Source organism: Biomphalaria glabrata, chromosome 5 (genome assembly GCF_947242115.1).
Source record: "Biomphalaria glabrata chromosome 5, xgBioGlab47.1, whole genome shotgun sequence".
Classification (NCBI taxonomy): Eukaryota; Metazoa; Mollusca; class Gastropoda; family Planorbidae; genus Biomphalaria; species Biomphalaria glabrata.
In genome coordinates this window covers 48403343-48424138 of record NC_074715.1, presented here as the reverse complement: position 1 = coordinate 48424138, position 20796 = coordinate 48403343, and the positions used below count along the sequence as shown (strand labels likewise).

Sequence of the window (20796 nt, the reverse complement as noted above, 5' to 3'; positions counted from 1 at the left end):
ATGAATTCATAACCTTACATTGTAGGCACACTGGTATGGGGCATACCAAGGGACGTAACAACTGAACAAAATCAATTGATGTTTGACTTAGATGTGTGGCTCAGTGGCCAAAACCGTTTGGCTAACAAGAGGGCTCAAGATCGAGTCCCGTCTCAAGCTGATTTGTGTTTGCAAAGCGCCTAAAAGCAGTCCGGAAATCTTCTCCGAGTTACCCCTCCCCACTGGTCCCAAACAGAGATAGAGCATTGAGCATGCTATAAACAAGAAAGTTGCGCCAAGTAAAAAACAATAGAAAAAAACAGTTTTAATAAGACTGAATGACAGAAGAACTTTTCTTTATTGTAGTTTTCAAGTGAGTTCTAGTTTGTTCTAATCGATTAACACTTGTCCTTCTACATTCAAACTAAGATCATTCCTATTTTAAAATTAAATTTGCTCAAGTTGTATTAAAAACACCATTGAGTACAAAGGTTTAACAAAATCAACTTTCTGGAGCGTTAGCCCCAGAAATCCACCTAAGATAAGATAAGATAAGATAAAATAGTTTTATTGATCCAATCTAATGGAAATTCAATTTGACTACAATTGACAACCTCAGCGTAACTACTGTACAAAAACAATATTGATGAAAAATTCGAACAACATTAATTCACGAAACACATACACATTCACAACCAGCGCTTTATGAATTAGACTTCTATCAAAATACATAAATTATACGACTGTCTATTCTACTATTTAAACATGGTGTTCTTCCTGTTCAGCGAATACAGATGTCTCCGTGTCTTGATCTTTTCCTTGCAATAGGATGAACATCAGATGAATGATACTTTTCCGTTTATAGAAGCAGACAAGACCCAGTACACTTGCGAGGAAGGTGATAGCACAAGCAACGCCAATCCACAGTCCTGAATGTGAGAACAAAAGTATTCCCTATAAAATTTGACAGCGTTTAACTCTTTCTCTCCGTAATTATTTTCCCATGTTTTGAAGGAATTCTTCATTTGCTCATTACTATTTCACTACCCCTGTTATGATTGGGCTTCAATAGCTTTGTTTGTTTGTTATCAGAAAATGTTGTATTTGGTGTAGAATTAAAGGGAAATGCATGCTCTTTTTATATAATTCAAAGTCAAGTTTCAAAAATTAAACATTAATTAAATTTAATGAGGTCAAAATAAACGATGGTATCGTGGATTAGGAGAGAAACAGTTAAGTTACGTTTGACTTTATGATAAATGTTTTAGCTTAAATGTGTAGGCCCATTTTGACATTTTATGAAAATATGGAGCTACATAGTTGGTATTTTAAATGAAAATCAAACTAAAAAGGTGGCAAAAAACGAATTAGATGAAATGAGAGATATAAGTTGAAATGCAATTGATTTAGTTGACATGAAATGTATTAGTTTACGAAGATTTACATTATTAACATGAAATGAATTAGTTGCATTAAATGAATTAGCTAACAAGAAATTAAATAGTTGGCATTAAATGAATTAGTTTACGAAGTATTACATTATTAACATGAAATAATTTAGTTGCATTAAATGAATTAGCTAACAAGAAATTAAGTAGTTGGCATTAAATGAATTAGTTGATGAAATATTAATTAATTGAAATAAATAGTCACTGTGACAACTTTTAAAACGTTTTAATAAATTTAAAAAAAACACATGCTTTTCACAAACCTGTCAAGTTAATTGCCTTCGTGGCATCATCAGAGTGTTGAGCTAGCTGTCCATGTAAACACGCCCCAGTCACAGGATGACAGACGTCTGACGGGGACGAACTGTTCACCATACAATCAGGACTACAGCGGAGTTCACAATCGTCGCCATAAAAATTTGCTGGACAAGCTATGCCAATAATTTATAGGAAACAGAAATAAGTGAGTCCACATTTTTTTCATATAGCTCTGTAACGTAATTTTAAAACTTCTTCAATTTATATACATTTTACATTTAACAGTGTTTGTTTTCTTTGCAGAATAATGGAAGCATTGATAAGTAAAATATTTTACAACAAATATAAACTTTTCATTTGTATGCATATTTTAGCACTATAGAATCGAATTTCTGAACTCTTTTGATAGTAATACAAAGTCATTTGTATTATTTAGTTGTCAACAACTTTATTTTTCTTAAGACGTCCTTGAACATGTTTTTTTTTTGTCTTAACATTTCAAAATCTTAAAAAAAATCTTCCATCTTTTTATTTTACGTTTCAATATCTATCTATCTATCTATCTATCTATATCTATCTATATATATATATATATATATATATATATATATATATATATATATATATATACTTTATATACTTTACAAGCCTTGCGTGTAGCAATATATATATAATTACCATTCTGACAAAACTTCCCAGTAAATCCAGGCAAACAAATCAAACAGGAGCCAGTTACTGGATGACAGCTTGTATTTAGGCAGTGATCACTGCATTTTTGAGAACAGTTCTCGCCAAAAAAATGTAAATGACATGCTAAGAAAAAAAGTACAGAAGATAACAACAAGCTATATATTGTCGAAAATTATGAGTTAGTGATATGTTACGTAACGCTAAATGAATACAACAAGTAGATATATATTTTAACGTAAAGCTCAATTTTACATTGATATCTCAAATAATACACTATTATCTCAAATAATACACTATTATTTCAAATAATACACTATTATCTCAAATAATACACTATTATCTCATTAATACATTGTTACATTAAATAAATTCAAACAAATACAAGGTTTGTAAAATGTTTATCATGTTTCGGAGTTAATTATTTACTCTTTAGTCCAAACCTCCCGCACAACGACGGGGAAGGCAGGGTTGGGGGGGGGGGCAGGGCATGAGCCAGGTTGTGTTATTGTAGTGAGTTAGTCTAGTACATTCATTGTATTGCAAGGTCAGCTGGACTTTGTCTATATTATAGTAACAGTTTTGTTCAGTTTTGGTGACAAAGAAGGTGTTTAAGTTATTTCATGATTTATTAGTTAAGATACAACACGCCTACAGCGATTGTCTACCAGAAGTTTGGTGCTACAAGTCAACGGCCGGCAAAAAAACACCCAATTAACTTTGGAATTTAGGGACACTCGTACAAAATATGCGACACTGTTTCGGCGCTCTCTCTACCGTGACGGCATCGGGAATCATAGTTCGGAAGGAACCGGGAAAAGTATGCCACCACAGGACAATGTTCCGTCCTACGCTGCGCAACGATTGCCTAGTCTGACCTCCTCAACCGCCACCAGGGATCGTCTCGATCTGGGAGACGCATATGCTGCCAGACACCACGTGCCCCCTCTCCATTTGAAATGAAACTGTTACTTTGGAGCCCTGAGTTGTGCAGTTCTTTAGATTGGTTATGTGGTGTAGTGCAGTTTGCAGAGAGCCTGAATATGGAGAAAAGTATCAATATAAATATTCAGAGTATCCCTAGCCTAGATGAATTGCCTTACTGGGCAATATATATATACTAGACATATGTTACCCGCGACCCGCGGGTCTTTATTTGCGCATTACTGTCGATATAGTCACTGAGAGTGTTTTGTAAACAATTAAACGAAATAATAATGTAATAAGTAAAGCGAATGTGTCAATGTAAAAAAAGTGTGAATGAAGCTATTAAATCAAAATAGCTAATAGGCTTAATTAAATCCATTTTTTTTTCAAATTAAAACATTTGCTTGTAGGCCTACATATATTTGATTAAAATTTGAGATGAATAGACTAAATTTTGTATGCTCATGTGTATAAAGTATAAAGTAGGTCTTGAGGTAGACGTAGATCTAAATCTACACTAATCTAGAGTTCTGTGCCGCGCATGCGTGAACTTTTTTTCATGAATGAATATAGACCTATCTCAACACGGCTACGCAGCTTTAGCGAACAGCGAACGAATGTATTAAAAATGCTTTAGAAAAACAAATTTGATTGTTAATTTGATTAAAATATCAAATGAATGGGCAATAATTAGTATGTTTATGTGTTAAAGCATAAAACTATCATTGCGAAAAGAAGTTTTATCATCTTAGAGTTCAGTAAGAGTTTTAGACCTAGGCCTAGGAATAGACTCAGACCTCAGAAGAGAGATGTGTTAATGTGTAACCATTTGGTAATGTCTAATGAAAGAATGTTCGCCAGGAAATCTGTAGATATCAGGAACTAATTTATGTAAAAAATGCTTTTGAATAATCTAGTGGATTGGATTTATATGTATGTTAAACTTAGCTAATGATCCTTTCACGTTATTTCTCTTTCGCTACGAAAATAAAATTAGGTTTGCGAAAATGGTTTACCCGAAGTCGATACATTCTTATCTATTAAAAACGAAAAGAGCGATAGCTTTGTTAAATAAATGGGATTATAAAGAAAACAATTAAACGAAATAATTTTTAGTACGCGAGTCATGAATGAATATAGATCTAGGCCTATCTCAACTCGGCTTCGCAGCTTTCGTAAATGAATGTAGCTTTAGAAAACCAAATTTGAATGTTTATTTGATCAAAATATGAAATGAATGGACTTTAATTAATATGTTTATGTGTTAAAGTATAAGACTATCTGTGCGAAGAGAAGTTTTATCATCTTAGTGTTGAATTAGAGTTTTAGATCTAGGGATGGGATTATAAAGTAACAATAAAACGAAATAATTTTTTAGTACGCGATTCATGAATGAATATAGATCTAGGCCTTTAACTCGGCTTCGCAGCTTTCGTAAACGAATGTAGCTTTAGAAAACCAAATTTGAATGTTTATTTGATCAAAATATGAAATGAATGGACTTTAATTAATATGTTTATGTGTTAAAGTATAAAACTATCTGTGCGAAGAGAAGTTTTATCATCTTAGAGTTGAATTAGAGTTTTAGATCTAGGGATGGGATTATAAAGTAAACAATTAAACGAATTAATATTTAGTACGCGATTCATTACTGAATTGTCTAATGAAAGAATGTTCGTCAGGAAATCTGTAATCACAGATATAAGGAACTAATTAATGTAAAAAATGCTTTTGAAACACAAAATTGAAGGTTAATTTTATTATATAATGAAATCAATGGATCTTCTTTTGTCTTTTCATGTGTCAAAGTAAAAAACTATCTGCGCAAAGTGTATTTCTTAAAATTAGATCTAGGTCTAAATCCTTTCTATCTTTTCTCATGTCAACATTGTAGACATGGCCTAGATCCATAAAATACTATAGCTGTAATAGAGTCGGATAACTTTATTTTTTTTGAGGGTCTTAAGTTTGTTTTAGGGCTACAATACATACACTACGGTCTAAGTTGGTACCCAAGAAACATTCTTGCCTAGTTTTATCAAGATTGGTCGAGCGGTTTTCATGTCTATAAGTAACATACATACATACATACATACATACATACCCCTCACATTTTACTTTATAATATACTAGCTTTAATTTTACCCGGCTTTGCTCGGGTTTTTTCCCCTACAAATAACATGCATTAATTCCGCTTGAATACTTAATGACGTGAACAAAAGATGGTAATTTATTTAAGAAGTATATCAATTCATCTAGTAATTAAAAAAAAGATAGTCTATGATAATGTTAGCCTACATTTCTGTTCGGTGATTTCAAGTTTCTATTTAGATCTGTTTATTCCATTGTTCAAGAAACCTTAGCCAGTGGAGTAAAAGCTTCCCTTTATATCGTGTTTAAGTAATCAGCTCGAAAGTCTGGTTCATAGTTTGCTAAAGTATCCCCACAGATGAAGTGAATCAAACTATCCATACGATGTGTACACAAAAGTCAAACTCTGTGTGCTGTTACAGCCAGAGCTGTTTCTCTGAGTTGATCATTTTAACATAAAGCCTGTTGATATACTATGTTTTTGGTTTTGTGCTCAGCAGCAAATACAAACAGATTTCGTGGAGAACCCACACGGGAACATGCAACGTAAAGTTGGCCATGAGAGAAGCAGGGGGATTCCAGGTTGATTCCTGCAACTTTCAGTGACTGCCCCTGTGCTTTGTTTATTGTCATTGCAAATGCGAGCCGAACTGGAAACTGCAAACGCTTAAATTCAAAGGGCAGATCAGATGGTATGAGAGGAATTCTAGGTATAAAAACATCTTCTCCCTTGGCACAGCCAGTCAGAATGGTTCCTTCAATAAGGTTTGAAAAAAGATTTTTAATGACTAAACGGGTTCCATTGCAGAGCTTTGGAGGATCAAGATTTCTAAGGAGAATGATCGGAGCACCAATTTTGAGTTGAAGATTGTGATGTGGAAGTCCTGGTGGTTCCAAAGAATTCAGAAATTCTGCAGGATAATATAAAGCTTGTGCAGGGTCTAAGGTACTGTCAATCGATTTGTAAAGTTTGCAATCATCAGGCAGCTGGTTTAAAATGTCGATGTTGATTCTATTAACAGAGTCATTTGTAGGTGCAAGAATAGCTCGTTCACACAGCCACTCATGGTTTCTGAAATTTTCTGGTAAATTACAGAAAACATTAGATTTTAACACTTCGAGAGACTTGACTATGTTGCAAAACTGTGAAGGAAAATTTATAAATCCATTTGAATCAATGGGAACTTTGCCGTCTCCAATTGTTAATAGTTGTTTAGAAAAATTAGCAGCATTTTGATCTTCAGAAAGTTGAACTCTCATATTTGTCTTAAGGGTTATTTTTTCGACATACTTCCAGAGGTATGAAGCTTTAAGACAGGCGTTGAGCTCATCTGCAGGAGTTGACTTTGGAATTACTGGTAGGGTTTGTCTAAAGTCACCAGCTAACATGACAACTACTCCGCCCATTAATGCTTTGCTATTTTTCAAATCTTGCATTAACATATCTACTGCTTCAAGAGCCCTTTTGTGAGACATAGTACATTCATCCCATACTATTAAACTGCAAATCTGAAGAATTTTTGCCTGGCCAGAGTCTTTGGATATGTCACAAACAGGAGTATCACCATGAGCCAAGTTTAGTGGTAGCTTGAAGGTAGAATGTGCTGTCCTACCCCCTTGAAGGAGTGTAGCTGCAATACCAGATGAAGCCACTGCAAGTGCAATCTTGTTTTGTTGCCTGACTTTAGCAAGAAGAAGATTAATGAGGAATGTTTTGCCTGTTCCCCCTGGTGCATCCAGGAAAACTATTCCACCTTTCTTGTCAGTAATTAAATTTTGTATAGTATCATATGCTTTTCTTTGCTCTGGCACCAATTTCGGTTCATTTTCAGTGATGAAATTGGAAAGGTCATCAATATTAAAACTACGCTCACGCAGTAATTCTCTGCAAAAAGCATTTCTTTCGGGTGATTTTAAGCCTACATGTTTCAGGTCTTTTCCAGCCATTGTTAAACATAGGTCTTCCAGGGCAATCAAGGCCTCATCATATATTATGTTTGAAAAATCAATTAGAATATCTGGATTTTCTCTTCTCTTTTGTAGAAGTATGTCATCACTCAGTGCATTTTTATACTTTTCCCAAAGATCAAGTGGATTTGATAATCCACATGTTGTCAACAAAAGAGCAAAAAGATGGCGTACTCTCTGTGCTGTCCCTGTCTGAGCAGCCTCGGCCAGAGCTGCTTCCCAATGCTCATCGTTGTCTAACATGCCTCGTTTTTGGCAAGCCTCTCGAAAGGTTTGGCACACCACACCTTCAACAGTTTTTAAATTAGTAAAAGAGGTCGGGCCTTTTACAACATGAAGGAGCATGCGCAGATAAAAGCATTCTGCATTTGTTGGATGCACAGTGTAGACTCGTCCAAGGGCATCACTCATTTTTACTCCTGGATGATCTTTGACATCAATACCTTGCTTTCTTCTACTGAAACATTTTTGGGATGTATTCCATGTGTAATATTTTGGTACGTCACAGTAAAGCAATGTTTGCGCAAAAGGATCACTCTGACACAGCTCAAAAAATGCAAGAATGGTAGATTTTGGTGGCGACTGTAACTTTTCTTTTAAGCTAGCTGCATCAAAATACATTCTTTGACCATTTTCTAAGTGCACACTAAGATGTACCACAGTTGGGTGACGTTCGTGTATTGAGAATCCCAATATCCGCCAAACAGCTTCATTGGAGCTGATGTATCTTCCAGATTGAAAGGATTCAATTTCATCCAAATTTGGTCCACTTTTGTGCAATCCGAACATCGCCTGGTCACTACCTTTGTTGACATACTCAAAAATATATTTGATAGATTTCACTGAGTGACAAAATTCTACATTAATGTGAGCACAAAACATTTTAATTAGCAGAGGATTATAAGGAACAACCCATCTGTTGTCAATTATTATTTCCTGCCAAATATTTCCATTTAGTTTCTTGATTTTCGCGGTGTATCCTCCATCTCCTGGCTTCCTTCTCCTGTACAATGGATATCCATCTTCACTTGATTGCGTTTCTTGAATTAATCTTCTTGGAAATTTTTTGGAACATTTTCCTTCTATTATGCAGGGTGAGATACTGTTAAAACCTCCACACGGACCATGGATCATATTCTTTGTCACGATATCAAAAAGTAGAGGATCTTCTTGAGGGTTCGGAATCTCAGCACTGATGATGCTATCGACGTCAGTGGGTTTTATTTTATTTTTGAGCCAAATGAGAATGTGGGAGTGTGGAAGGCCCCGCTTTTGCCATTCAATGTTGTACATCCAGCATCTAGTTTCACCAAAGATTTGCGATTTTGTGATTACTTCTATCATTTTTGCCAGTTTTCTCTTAAAAACACGTGCCAGTATGTCATGACGGTCAGTTGGTTTCTGTTCATCTAATAGTGTCTCCTTTATTTCTGACCAAGCCGGATTGCACGTAAATGTAATGAACAAATCTGGTCGACCATAGTTACGCACAAATGTCATTGCATCCAGGGTGTATTCATGCATGTGTCGGGGACTACCAGTAACAGAAGAAGGTAGAATTACCATTTTACCTAATTCATTTGGATCGGCATCATTTTCAATGGCATCTTTCAAGTGAATATATTCGTCTGTTCGAAGTTTCTTTTGGTTTAATCGAATGAACAATAACCTCTCGCTTTCAATCTTAGCATACATATCTACGATGTATTGATGGAAAAGATGTTGACACATTAAGATGTGATTGACTTCGCCTTCTCGCTGCATTATCCTAAATGCATAGTAATCCATTGCGGACACTTTCTTCTTTGGAACAGGGACTCCGGTTAAAGGATCAACCTGCGGAATTCCAAAGTGGTATCCATCTTCACCTTGCCAAAAGATGATTGGGTACTGCAAAGCATCGTATGACCTGTGAGTCTCTGCAACTCTTTGCAAGGTGTTGTTTCTCCTCTCAAGTACTATATCTCGTTTTCCAAATTCATTTCCTACCATCACAATGGCCACCTCATCAATAATCGGAGCATTAAAGCGTCTAGGATGTTCTGTACTGGGTACTCTATCAGCTCTAATAATTACCTTATAGTCATCAGTTGGCATTTTGTCTAAACTTGTTTTAAAGAATTGAACATAAGGGTTATGTTGGTGTAGAAGCTGCTGCAGGTCAACTATTATGTCTAGTTGCGTGTTAGGTATCAGGGTGTTTCTATGCGAAGCTTCTTCATTGCTGTTTCCCATAAAATATATTTGTAGGAATTGAGCTCGCTCGTTGGGCAATGGCAACAATGATCCAATAGAATGGTAGACTTGACCTTGCACCTTAAAAGTTGGCATAAACCCAGGCTCTTGAATTTTTTTAGCGCCAAATGATGTCATTTGGAAACACGAATTGTATTTTCTTATCTGTTGACGAAAATGCCTTGCTTTGGCTGTTTTTTCAGACATTAGAGATTTTAAAGGCTCTGGTGGTGGCTGGAGAGATGACAGTTTAACCTTGCCATTGGAACAGCACATGCCGGGGGTTTCTTCCCTCCATTTTAAAGCATGACAATGTCTACATTGAACATTCATTTTCCCTAGTTCTACTTTTGGATGCTTGGAGTAATCGTATAGGGAGTTGTAATTAAAGGCAAGTCCTTTTAAATCGCTCAGTTGTTCACGTGCCCGTGACACACTTGTAGCATTTTTAATTCCAGAAAGCCTGATTTGCTGATGTTCAGACGTTTCAGCTAACCTATTAAAACGCCTTAATTCAAGTCTAGATGACCTTTCTTCTTCTGATTCATGCAGCCTTGAAGTCACATTTCTCTCTCTGTTATCTTGTAGTCTACTGGATCGCTCTTCTTCTGATTCTTTTTGTCTTAAAGTCACATTTCTCTCTCTGTTCTCTTGTAGCCTACTGGATCGTTCTTCTTCTGATTCTTTTTGTCTTAAAGTCACATTCCTCTCTCTGTTCTCTTGTAGCCTACTGGATCGCTCTTCTTCTGATTCTTTTTGTCTTAAAGTCACATTTCTCTCTCTGTTCTCTTGTAGCCTACTGGATCGCTCTTCTTCTGATTCTTTTTGTCTTAAAGTCACAGTTCTCTCTCTGTTCTCTTGTAGTCTACTGGATCGCTCTTCTTCTGATTCTTTTTGTCTTAAAGTCACAGTTCTCTCTCTGTTCTCTTGTAGTCTACTGGATCGCTCTTCTTCTGATTCATGCAGCCTTGCAGCGAAATTCCTCTCCCTGTTATGTCCAAGTCTTTGTTGCCTTCTATTTTCACCTTCAGTGCTGCGTTGTAGAGCCATTTTTTTTGCCCTAGGTGTAATTTTTCCAATACATCTTTTTTTTGGTGGCATAATGAACATAAAATAAAAAAGTTGAATAAGTGACGTTTTATTGAATAGCCTGTTAACACAAACAGTTTTCTCACCTCCGATTTTCTTTTTTACCAATCCAAAAGGTAGGCTTCAACGTTCGAAAAAATCACATACGTTTCAAATAACGATAAAGCAATGATAAGACTATTTTTTTCAAACAGAAATATACACAATTTAGCAATAATTGCAGAATACATTATTTGATTATTCACATGATGACCCGTGTCTTTCCATAGCCGAGTAGGCCTAAATGTGTGGATCAATCGCTTATAATAGATTCTTACTATCCCAGTGAGAAAATTTCATATCAATTGTTACATGCAGACGATATCTAGTATAAATTTATATTCATTGCTAATTTCCTATAGATATCTGCACATTTGTTTCCCTTTTGTCTATACAAACATGTATAATAGTTGAACTTTATAGTTCTTTCGAGAAAGACACAGAGACAGAGATTCATATAATAGATTGTGATCAAATTCGTCAATGACTAAAACACTTTGAGCTTGTGTTGACGTAGCTCTAAATCAGTATATATGTCAACACGCTAAAGCCATTCACTTTGATAAGTAGATCTCTATATCTAGATCTAGTATAATCTAAACATAGATGGTAACCATGGTTTACCCAACTGGACCCAAGTGTAGAATAATTGTTACAGATCTATATTATAGACCTACAATTACATCTATATGTAGATTATCTTCAATTATTTACGCTATATGTAGACTTTCGGTCGCTACCAATAGTAGTTTAAATGTTTTTCAGCAGAATATTGTAGATCTATAATCAGTAAAGATAGTGAGCTCGCTGTCTTGTTTACGTTTTAGAAATTATTGAATAGACTCACGTCTGAAACTGAAAAGTTATCTTTAGAAATATGAGAGTTCCAGTCTCTAAATGAGAAGAAAATAGTTTATTAGATCTAGATCTATCAACGAAATTAAAGCTTTTAGATCTATTTTAAAAATGTGCATGGTTAATAAAAAAGTATAGTCACATATATAAGAGAGTAGGCTATATTGAACTATCATTGATTTAAATTAATAAATAACGCAAAATAGAGTTTAATTATTCAATTTATTATTCAAATGTCAACATCTGTTGTTGTTTTTTTTTTGTAGCTCTGTGAGTTCATGACGCGTCGCCTTGGTGACAAAAAAAAAGCGATAAAATATATTTTATAATTAAAGCAAATGTAACTGATAATATAACATTGTTAGTTTAATTTTATTTAGATCTAGATCTAGACTCTAAAAAAATACGGATGCCATAGTAGTCTAGTCTATAAATAAACACTTTAAGCTTGGGTCGACCTATTTAGATGTAGATCAACACGCTAAAGCCATTCACATCTATAGCGCATGCGTGACCTTTTTGGTGCGCGATATGAATGAAAAATGTCAACACGGTAAATAGAAATGTGTAGCTATGTTGTAATGAAGTCAAGTAATGGTGCGCGCGAGCCATGGAAAAGTGTGTCAATGCGGCTAAAGCTATTCGCATTTATAGCGAACGATTTTATGTAAAAAATGATTTGTAAACTCAAATTTGAAGGTTCAAATTTGAAGGTTAATTTTCATTAAATAATGTATGTTCATGTGTAAAATTACAAAATTATGTTGTCTCAAATGAGAGCCAATTTAGATCTAGCATTTTTTTAGTACGCGATTCATGAATGAATATAGATCTAGGCCTTTAACTCGGCTTCGCAGCTTTCGTAGATGAATGTAGCTTTAGAAAACCAAATTTGAATGTTTATTTGATCAAAATATGAAATGAATGGACTTTAATTAATATATTTATGTGTTTAAGTATAAAACTATCTGTGCGAAGAGAAGTTTTATCATCTTAGAGTTGAATTAGAGTTTTAGATCTAGGGATGGGATTATTAAGTAAACAATTAAACGAATTAATTTTTAGTACGCGATTCATTACGGTATTGTCTAATGAAAGAATGTTCGTCAGGAAATCTGTAGTCACAGATATCAGGAACTAATTTATGTAAAAAATGCTTTTGAAACACAAAATTGAAGGTTAATTTAATTATATAATGAAATCAATGGATCTTCTTTTGTCTTTTCATGTGTCAAAGTAAAAAACTATCTGCGCAAAGTGTATTTCTTAAAATTAGATCTAGGTCTAAATCCTTTCTATCTTTTCTCATGTCAACATTGTAGACATGGCCTAGATCCATAAAATACTATAGCTGTAATAGAGTCGGACAACTTTATTTTTGTTGAGGGTCTTACATTTGTTTTAGGGCTACAATACATTCACTAAGGTCTAAGTTGGTACCCAAGGAACATTCCTGCCTAGTTTTATCAAGATTGGTCAAGCGGTTTTGATGTCTATAAGTAACATACATACATACATACATACATACATACATACATACCCCTCACATTCTACTTTATAATATAGACTAGACATATGTTACCCGCGACCCGCGGGTCTTTATTTGCGCATTACTGTCGATATAGTCACTGAGAGTGTTTTGTAAACAATTAAACGAAATAATAATGTAATAAGTAAAGCGAATGTGTCAATGTAAAAATAGTGTGAATGAAGCTATCAAATCAAAATAGCTAATAGGCTTAAATCCATTTTTTTTTTTAATTAAAACATTTGCTTTTGAATAATCTAGTGGATTGGATTTAGATGTATGTTAAACGTAGCTAATGATCCTTTCACGTTATTTCAGTTTCGCTACGAAAATAAAATTAGTTTTGCGAAAATGGTTTACCCAAAGTCGATACATTCTTATCTATTAAAAACGAAAAGAGCGATATATATATATATATATATATATATATATATATATATATATATATATATATATATATATATATATATATATATCATGGGCGTAGCCCGGGGGTGGGCCCCCGAAATGGAGTATCAACTATGGGCATTCACTCTGTCAGCTTCTACAACTGAGTTGGTGCCAAATGTTCCTATGGATCACATCAGCAAGGTCAAGAGAGGGACTATGATGTATGGACCACCCATGACCTCTTTATTTAAGCCATGACCTCTTTATTTTATGCGCCCTGGAGACTCGTCTGGGTGCCTCCATTGTCTTCCAAGACAGATGGCTGTCATTTCAGTGTTATAACTGTTGCAGAAGTCTTGTATGGGTGTTCCAAGGTTTTAATGTTATCCCATTTTTTTTTACTGTCTTCTGCCTTATAGACATACACCTGGTCACGTTGGATACAAACTTACGTATTTCACAATAAAGACCCTGGTACCCTGGCTCACATGAGTTGCATTGTCCAGTTTGTGGGTGACACTTATGGCTGCGACAGCGTTCATGACACTTTCCGAAACATAATTTTCCATAGGTACCTATTGGGCAATCTGGTAGAGATATTGTAAGGATAACACACTGCACCATCCTCAGACAGGATTCTACTTAGTAAAGTAATCAGACACAATTCAAATGCAAATCAATAGTAACTTTTTTTAATGCTGTTAACACTTAGTAAAATAAAACGAGGTTTCCTTGATGTTATTAAAACAGGAAAATAACACGAAGGTTCCTTGATGTTATTAAAACGGGAAAATAACACGAAGGTTCCTTGATGTTATTAAAACGGGAACATAACACGAGGGTTCCTTGATGTTATTAAAACAGAAAAATAAAACGAGGGTTCCTTGATGTAATTAAAGCAGTAAAAATAAAACGAAGGTTCCTTGATGTTATTAAAACAGTAAAATAACACAAAGGTTCCTTCATGCTATTAAAACAGTAACATAACACTAGGGTTCTTGATTTTATTAGAAAATAAGAAAAACCGAAGGTAAGTATAGGCCAACAATAATTCTAATTTAATTCGAGTCTAAATGCAAGGACTGACCTTCTAAACACAGACCTCCAGAGTAACCAGCTTTACATAGCCAACAGGTACCGGAATAAGTGTCGCATTGATTGTCAAAGCAGTTTTTAGGACAAGGATCCAAGCAGTCCTGTCCGTGATAGCCTTTATTGCATGCTGTATAGAAATTCCCATAGACATAAATAAATATAGACTGGCCGATTAAAGAGTTTTATGAAACAAAAATTTGTGACTTGCAATTTTGTGCACTTTATTATACAGCATTTATGAGCAGTATAAAAGTTAAGTATTCATATCTATTTCAGCCACACACCTATATATATATATTGTAAATAAGGAGGCAGTGTAGTTTTGTTTAATCTCTAAAAATGAAGATCATGCAATTTTTCATCATAATTCGGAAATCCGAATACAATAGATATACATGTTTTCAAGTTACATAAAGTTACTTCCTTCGGCCAGTCTATATTTATTTATGTCTATGGAAATTCCCGAAGTCTGAGTAGTCTATGTAAAATTAGGCAAATTTAATATTCCTATACAAAGAACAAAGTGAGAGTGAGAGATAAAGAAAGAAAGAGAGAGGGAGAGAGAGAGAGAGAGGGAGAACTAGAAGACGTGTATCAGTTAAAGAAATTGAAGCTACATTTGCACATTCTGCTGCACGGATTAGACATATTTAAAACTTTGTCAGTCATTCGAAAGACTACGTGTTTTTTTTCCTCATCTGTTTGAAAAAAAATCCTTTTCGATTTTTAGAGGCTCCCGAAAGGGAAATAGATGCTATTAGTTTTGTGTCCGTCCGTTCGTCCCGTTCAGATCTCAGAAATTCGAAGAGAAAATGAAAATCGGACATCATGATGTTTTAGATCATTCAAAGTTTTGATGCAACAGCTACTATTGTGTTGTCCGAAAGTGAACCATTTGTTTTTTTTAAAATTATTTATGCAAGTATATTTTTCAAAAAAAGTACACCACTTTACAATGGAAAAAATTCAGGGGAGGTAAGTTTTTTTTAAAAATGTCACAGACTTCCTCATTAATAACTTAAGCTTCATTCATAGATTCGTACATTAGTATTGTTTGATACAAACTTCAGTGATCAGTTAACGCTTTTCTGCGTATTCCAGAAGAGTTAGAAGAGTCTTGTCAATGAAAAGCGTTGTACTGTTTGCTTTCATGTGAAAAATAGCGCCAAAAGATTTCTAAAATTGTATTACTCTAAACGATCAAAACAAGACTATGGCTTGATTATTCGTAGTTCTATGATGAATTCAATTGGGGGGGGGGGCGCCTCTGAGTTTGTGTGATAACACTACATCTCTTTGTAATCTTGTTTATTGCGATTAATTTTATGCTTTTTTTTTCTGAAATTAAGTATTTATAATTCCTTTATTCAGCTTGCAAATTCATGGATGGAACCTGAACCCTAGCCATGGTTCTCGAAAATAGCTCTAGAATTTGAACAATTGATGTTTATCTTTGGGAATTAATTTCTTGCTTTTTCAGCACACTAGGAGCAACTCTAGTTTAGCGTGTAATGCTCTAATACATTTGCTTAGCGGACGAGTCGATACATTTGTCCATCCTCTATTGTTCTTAAACTAAAAAAGGACTTACGTTCCGTACACAAGTCGCCTTGTCGGCCACGGATACAAGAAAGACAGAGTCCAGTAACTTTGTCACAGTCACCCAAACACCAACCCGAACATATTTTTTCACAATTGTGGCCATAAAATCGATAATCACATTCTGAGACAAGAAAAACATGAAAATTACTTTAAAAAAAAAACAAAAAAACACCAAAGTTTATAAAAAGTGTAATTGCATTAATTAGCTAGATATTAAACAGTGTGGTTAAAAATATTGTTAGCGGCCCCAGAAAGGGAAAAAGACGCTATTAGTTTTGTGTGCAATGTCTGTTCCTACGTCCGTCCGTTCGTCCGTCCTGTTTAGATCTCGTAAACTAGAAAAGATCGTGAAAATCCGACATCATGACATTTTAGATCGTTCAAAGTTCAGATGCAATGGCTCCTTCCTTCTTTTCTAAAAGCGAAAAATATATTTTTTTAAATCACTTATGCAATCAGTTTTTCCCATTAAAATACACCACTTTTACAACTATTCAATATTAATAGCAACAAAAACGGAAGGCTCTTTAGTAGGGGAGATATCCATTTACCATTTTTTTTAACACATTTATAATAATGGTTTTAGATTTGTCAAAAAAAATACATTTTTTACATTTTTTATTGATAAATTAACTAAGTTCTGTCAAATACTACTTTAACACAAAATTTTTTTTTTACTTTTATTTTTAAAGAGAAAAAATCTATTTAGTATGCATATAAGTTGGGCATAATTTAAAACAACAATTAATAAGTACTTTTTCATATTATCGAGTGCACTGCACTGGCTCACTACGTATACATAACCAAACTCTGAATTAAAGGAATTTTTTTTTTTGTACGGAAATGTCACTTATTTGAGGATTTGACTGACCCTTTACAAAATAAATAGATCAATTAGATATTCATTATAAGACATCAGTTAGGCCAGGTTCACATCCAACTTCACATTCACATATCCTTTAGTGTGCTGGACCGCTGGGGCACCACACAAGATCTGTCAACCTTCATTCTCCATTCATCTATGTCATTTGTCTTTAATAGAATTTTATTCTAATATTCTCTCAGAAAATATTGAAACCTGCGTTTTTACCTGCCTGGGTGGACTTCTTCGGGGGCCGATTTTGAGTTAGTGTTTCCACACAAGCTGTCTTTGTAACCTTGTTATCATTTGTTTTTTTTTTTTTAGCTTTTCCTATAATCCTATCATTTGTTTGGACCAGGGCAGGGAAGAGGGGGATATTTTGGTAAATGTTTCAATGATTGTTTTTAAAAATGCATGTAAAAAAAAAAATCACTCAGGGCTTAAGAGCCCTCAAGGGAACTAATTCAACTTTTAACACCCCATCTATCAAGTACGATTTAAAACTAAAAATAATTAATTATCAATTAATTAATTTTTTTTTTATTCTTGTGTTGTCAGGTAAAAGAATTGGTTGTACTAAATTTCTGCTTAAACCGAGATTGGGTGTGGGAGAAATAAGCGTGTACAAACTTTTTACCTTACAGACAGACAGACAGAGTAGGTTGATATAAGCTTTGTAAAAAAAAATATGTAGGAGAAATGTAAAAAGGCAGGAGGCTGAACTATTAACTCTTTCTCTCCGCAATTATTTTTTCACGTTTTGAAGGAATTCTTCATTTCCTTATTACTATTTCACTACCCCTGTTATATTATGCTTTGTTGTTTTCTATCAGAAAATGTTTTATTTGGTCTAGAATTAAAGGGAAATGCATGCTCTTTTTATATAGTTCAGAGTCAAGTTTATAAAATTAAACATTAATTTAACTTAATGAGGTCAAAATCAACGATGGTATCGTCGATTAGGAGAGAAAGAGTTAAGAACTCAGATTTGAAACTACAAGTGTGGTACCACGTTATTGCGTGACATTCTCGGGGGGGGGGGGGGGGGGGAAGCAATGTCATGGAGTCTGTACGTAACTATAAGATACAAGGGGCGAATGGTTTTGGTTAATGGTTGCTGAATGGATTCTGATGTTATAATAAGATGGTCTGTCCTTAGTTCAGATTTAATAAATTCTTATGTGAAAGTTGATAAAGCGGAAGACTAACAAGAGACTTGAGAAAGAAAGACGTATACTTTAGTTTAAATATATTTAAATATTTATATATATATATATATATATATATATATATATATATATATGGGAAGCGTGGTCGAGTGCGCTTGAACTTGGCTTGGCTTGGCTACCTAGAAGGGGGCTCGAGGTTCGACACCCGAATCGGGCATAGTTGTGTTTACTGAGCGCCTAAAGGCAGCAAGGATAACCAACTCCTAGATAGTTCCTTCCCCCCCCCCCCCCCAACTGGTCCACAAATGAGATTGGACCAAAAGCGCTCTGAGCACGCTATAAGCATGAAAGGAGCGCTATATAAAAGCTATAATATATGTATTACAAAAATTATTTTATCGCCTCATCCTACTCGAAATTTTCAATCCGCCCCTTACTGTCAGAGCCTGCGATACCGCTGATTCCAATCTGTATGGGCACCTGTGTGATATATCAGATCCATGGAGAAGGGACAAACTGCTTTGTTGGCGACATCGTTCCGAGTATAGCTACCATCTCATTATCTTTATAAGATGACCGATAATTACTTCGTTCCTAGAGGTGGCTATACAAATACAGAGACCAAAGACCTAGCTCACTTATTCAGTCAATTACTCAATCACCCAATGGACCTCATGCACCAATCGTAAACAAGCAACATTTAGCCCTGTGATTCTCTAAATCTTCTATACAAAATATTTAATCCATATAGGCTATCACATGATACGTTTTTTGCATTGCTTTATCAATATTATGACTGCCTGGTCGTGCGGTTTGCACGCTGGACTGTCGTTCAGATTCATCGATGGTCCCGGGTTCAAACCCTGCCCCCTCCCATCCCCCGTCGTCCTGCGGGAGGCTTGGACTAGGAAGTAATTATCTTCAGCTCTGAAGGAACATCCGAAACTTATAAAAGATTTTTTTATCACGTGACTAAATGTTGTTTGTTTACGATTGGTGAACAAGGTCCATTCATAACACTTGTTCTTCCACTTGGGATGGCGGTTAAAAGACGAAAAGTTAATAAGTTGTTACTTACTATAAATATAGAACAACGAAGCACTTTTACAGATCCAATCGACAAGAGGCTTACACCCTAAAAAGGTTTGTTTTTGCAGTTACGTCCCCTATACTTTTTTAAAATTATAACACTCCTATTCATAATGAATGATGTCCAATTTAATATTATTATGTAAAGTGATTTACATCAAGACCATTTTTTTTTACCGATGAAATGTGAATATGTATGTATTACCTATATCACAAAAATCCCCTTGAAACCCAGGTGGGCATAGGTCACAATGACCAGTCTCAGGGCTACATTTCTGTACCAGGCAATTAGTGCTACACGTTTTCTCACAGTTCTCACCGTAGTGGCCTTGATCGCAGGCTGAAAAAGAAGATAATAAGGAAGATTTGATCTGCGTGAAGGAGATTCACTAGTTCACAGTTTTATCATTCTTGCTATTAAAAAGTAATGGGGATTTTCCGAAGTAATCTTTGTAAAGATCGTAACAAGAAGAAACAGTCACACACATAACGTTAAGACAGCTTTTTTTTTTTTCTAACTTGATCTCGGCTGAGCTTCCATTCATTACCATCTCATCTCTCCTCTCGTCTTTCCCTTAGCTTTCGACGTAACGGTGCTGTGACATTTCGCGTAATCAAGTACCGCCATTTTTCCTGGTCAGCAGCTGTTTATAACAGGATATCAATGGAGACCAGTTCTTTAGTTTATATTGTCCAGCCACCTTTTCTTTTATATGACCATTTCTTGTGCTACCTTTAATGTGCCTTGGCGAATGGCTTTTGACAGTGAATCATGTCTAACGATACGACCGAACCAGTTCAAACTTCATCTCTTTCGCAGTACTGAGGAGTTCCTTAGTTTTTGCCAGACAGAGTGTTGACTACAATGCGCCCTCTAAATTATTTGTGCATTATATAAATATCAACATGACCTTCTCTTTCTTGACACTTCGATTGTTTTCAAAGATAGTGATTATACTCCTTAAGCTATTAATAAAGAGAAAAACAAAAAGAAAGCAATCTGGAAAATGCGGTGGCAACATAATTGAAACATAAAAAAAAAACTAAGAAAATGAAAAAAGAAAGATTTTGGTAAATTTCGAAATAAATAGACAAAAACAAACATGTCAGATACTTGATACTTCACACCTATTACTACAAGCAAAATAATTTAACAAACTGATTCAACAGCCAGGGCATGATTCATCACATGCAAAACTTTGCAGCCATCCAGCCTGTGTTACGTGTTGCCAATTGTTCAGTATTGGCTCTAATAGCGCAAGGGAAGAAGGAGCATTTGTACAAATTTGTCCTAGCATACGGAATGAGAAAATGATAATGGATATCTTTGTGTCTTTCTGAGTATTTTATTAAATTTTGTTTTTGTTTCAGTATTTTATGTATAATTGCTACTTTACTCATTAGTCTTCTATCCTGAAGGCTTTCTAAATTAATTGATTTTACTAAAGGTGTTACTCTAGTCAAATGTGAATATTCGTTAATTAA

General features: G+C 34.8%; 1 protein-coding gene across 1 annotated transcript; it reads right to left on the bottom strand.

Moving 5' to 3' along the window:
• Positions 1–338: 338 nt before the first annotated feature.
• LOC106076907 (multiple epidermal growth factor-like domains protein 10) lies at positions 339–19688 on the bottom strand (the record flags this gene model as incomplete). Its single annotated transcript, XM_056029680.1, has 7 exons — positions 339–908; positions 1691–1858; positions 2364–2498; positions 13947–14081; positions 14582–14716; positions 16181–16312; positions 19517–19688. Coding segments are annotated over 7 exons (1047 nt in total), but the record flags the coding sequence as incomplete, so codon positions are not given.
• Between the last annotated feature and the right edge of the window lie 1108 nt (positions 19689–20796).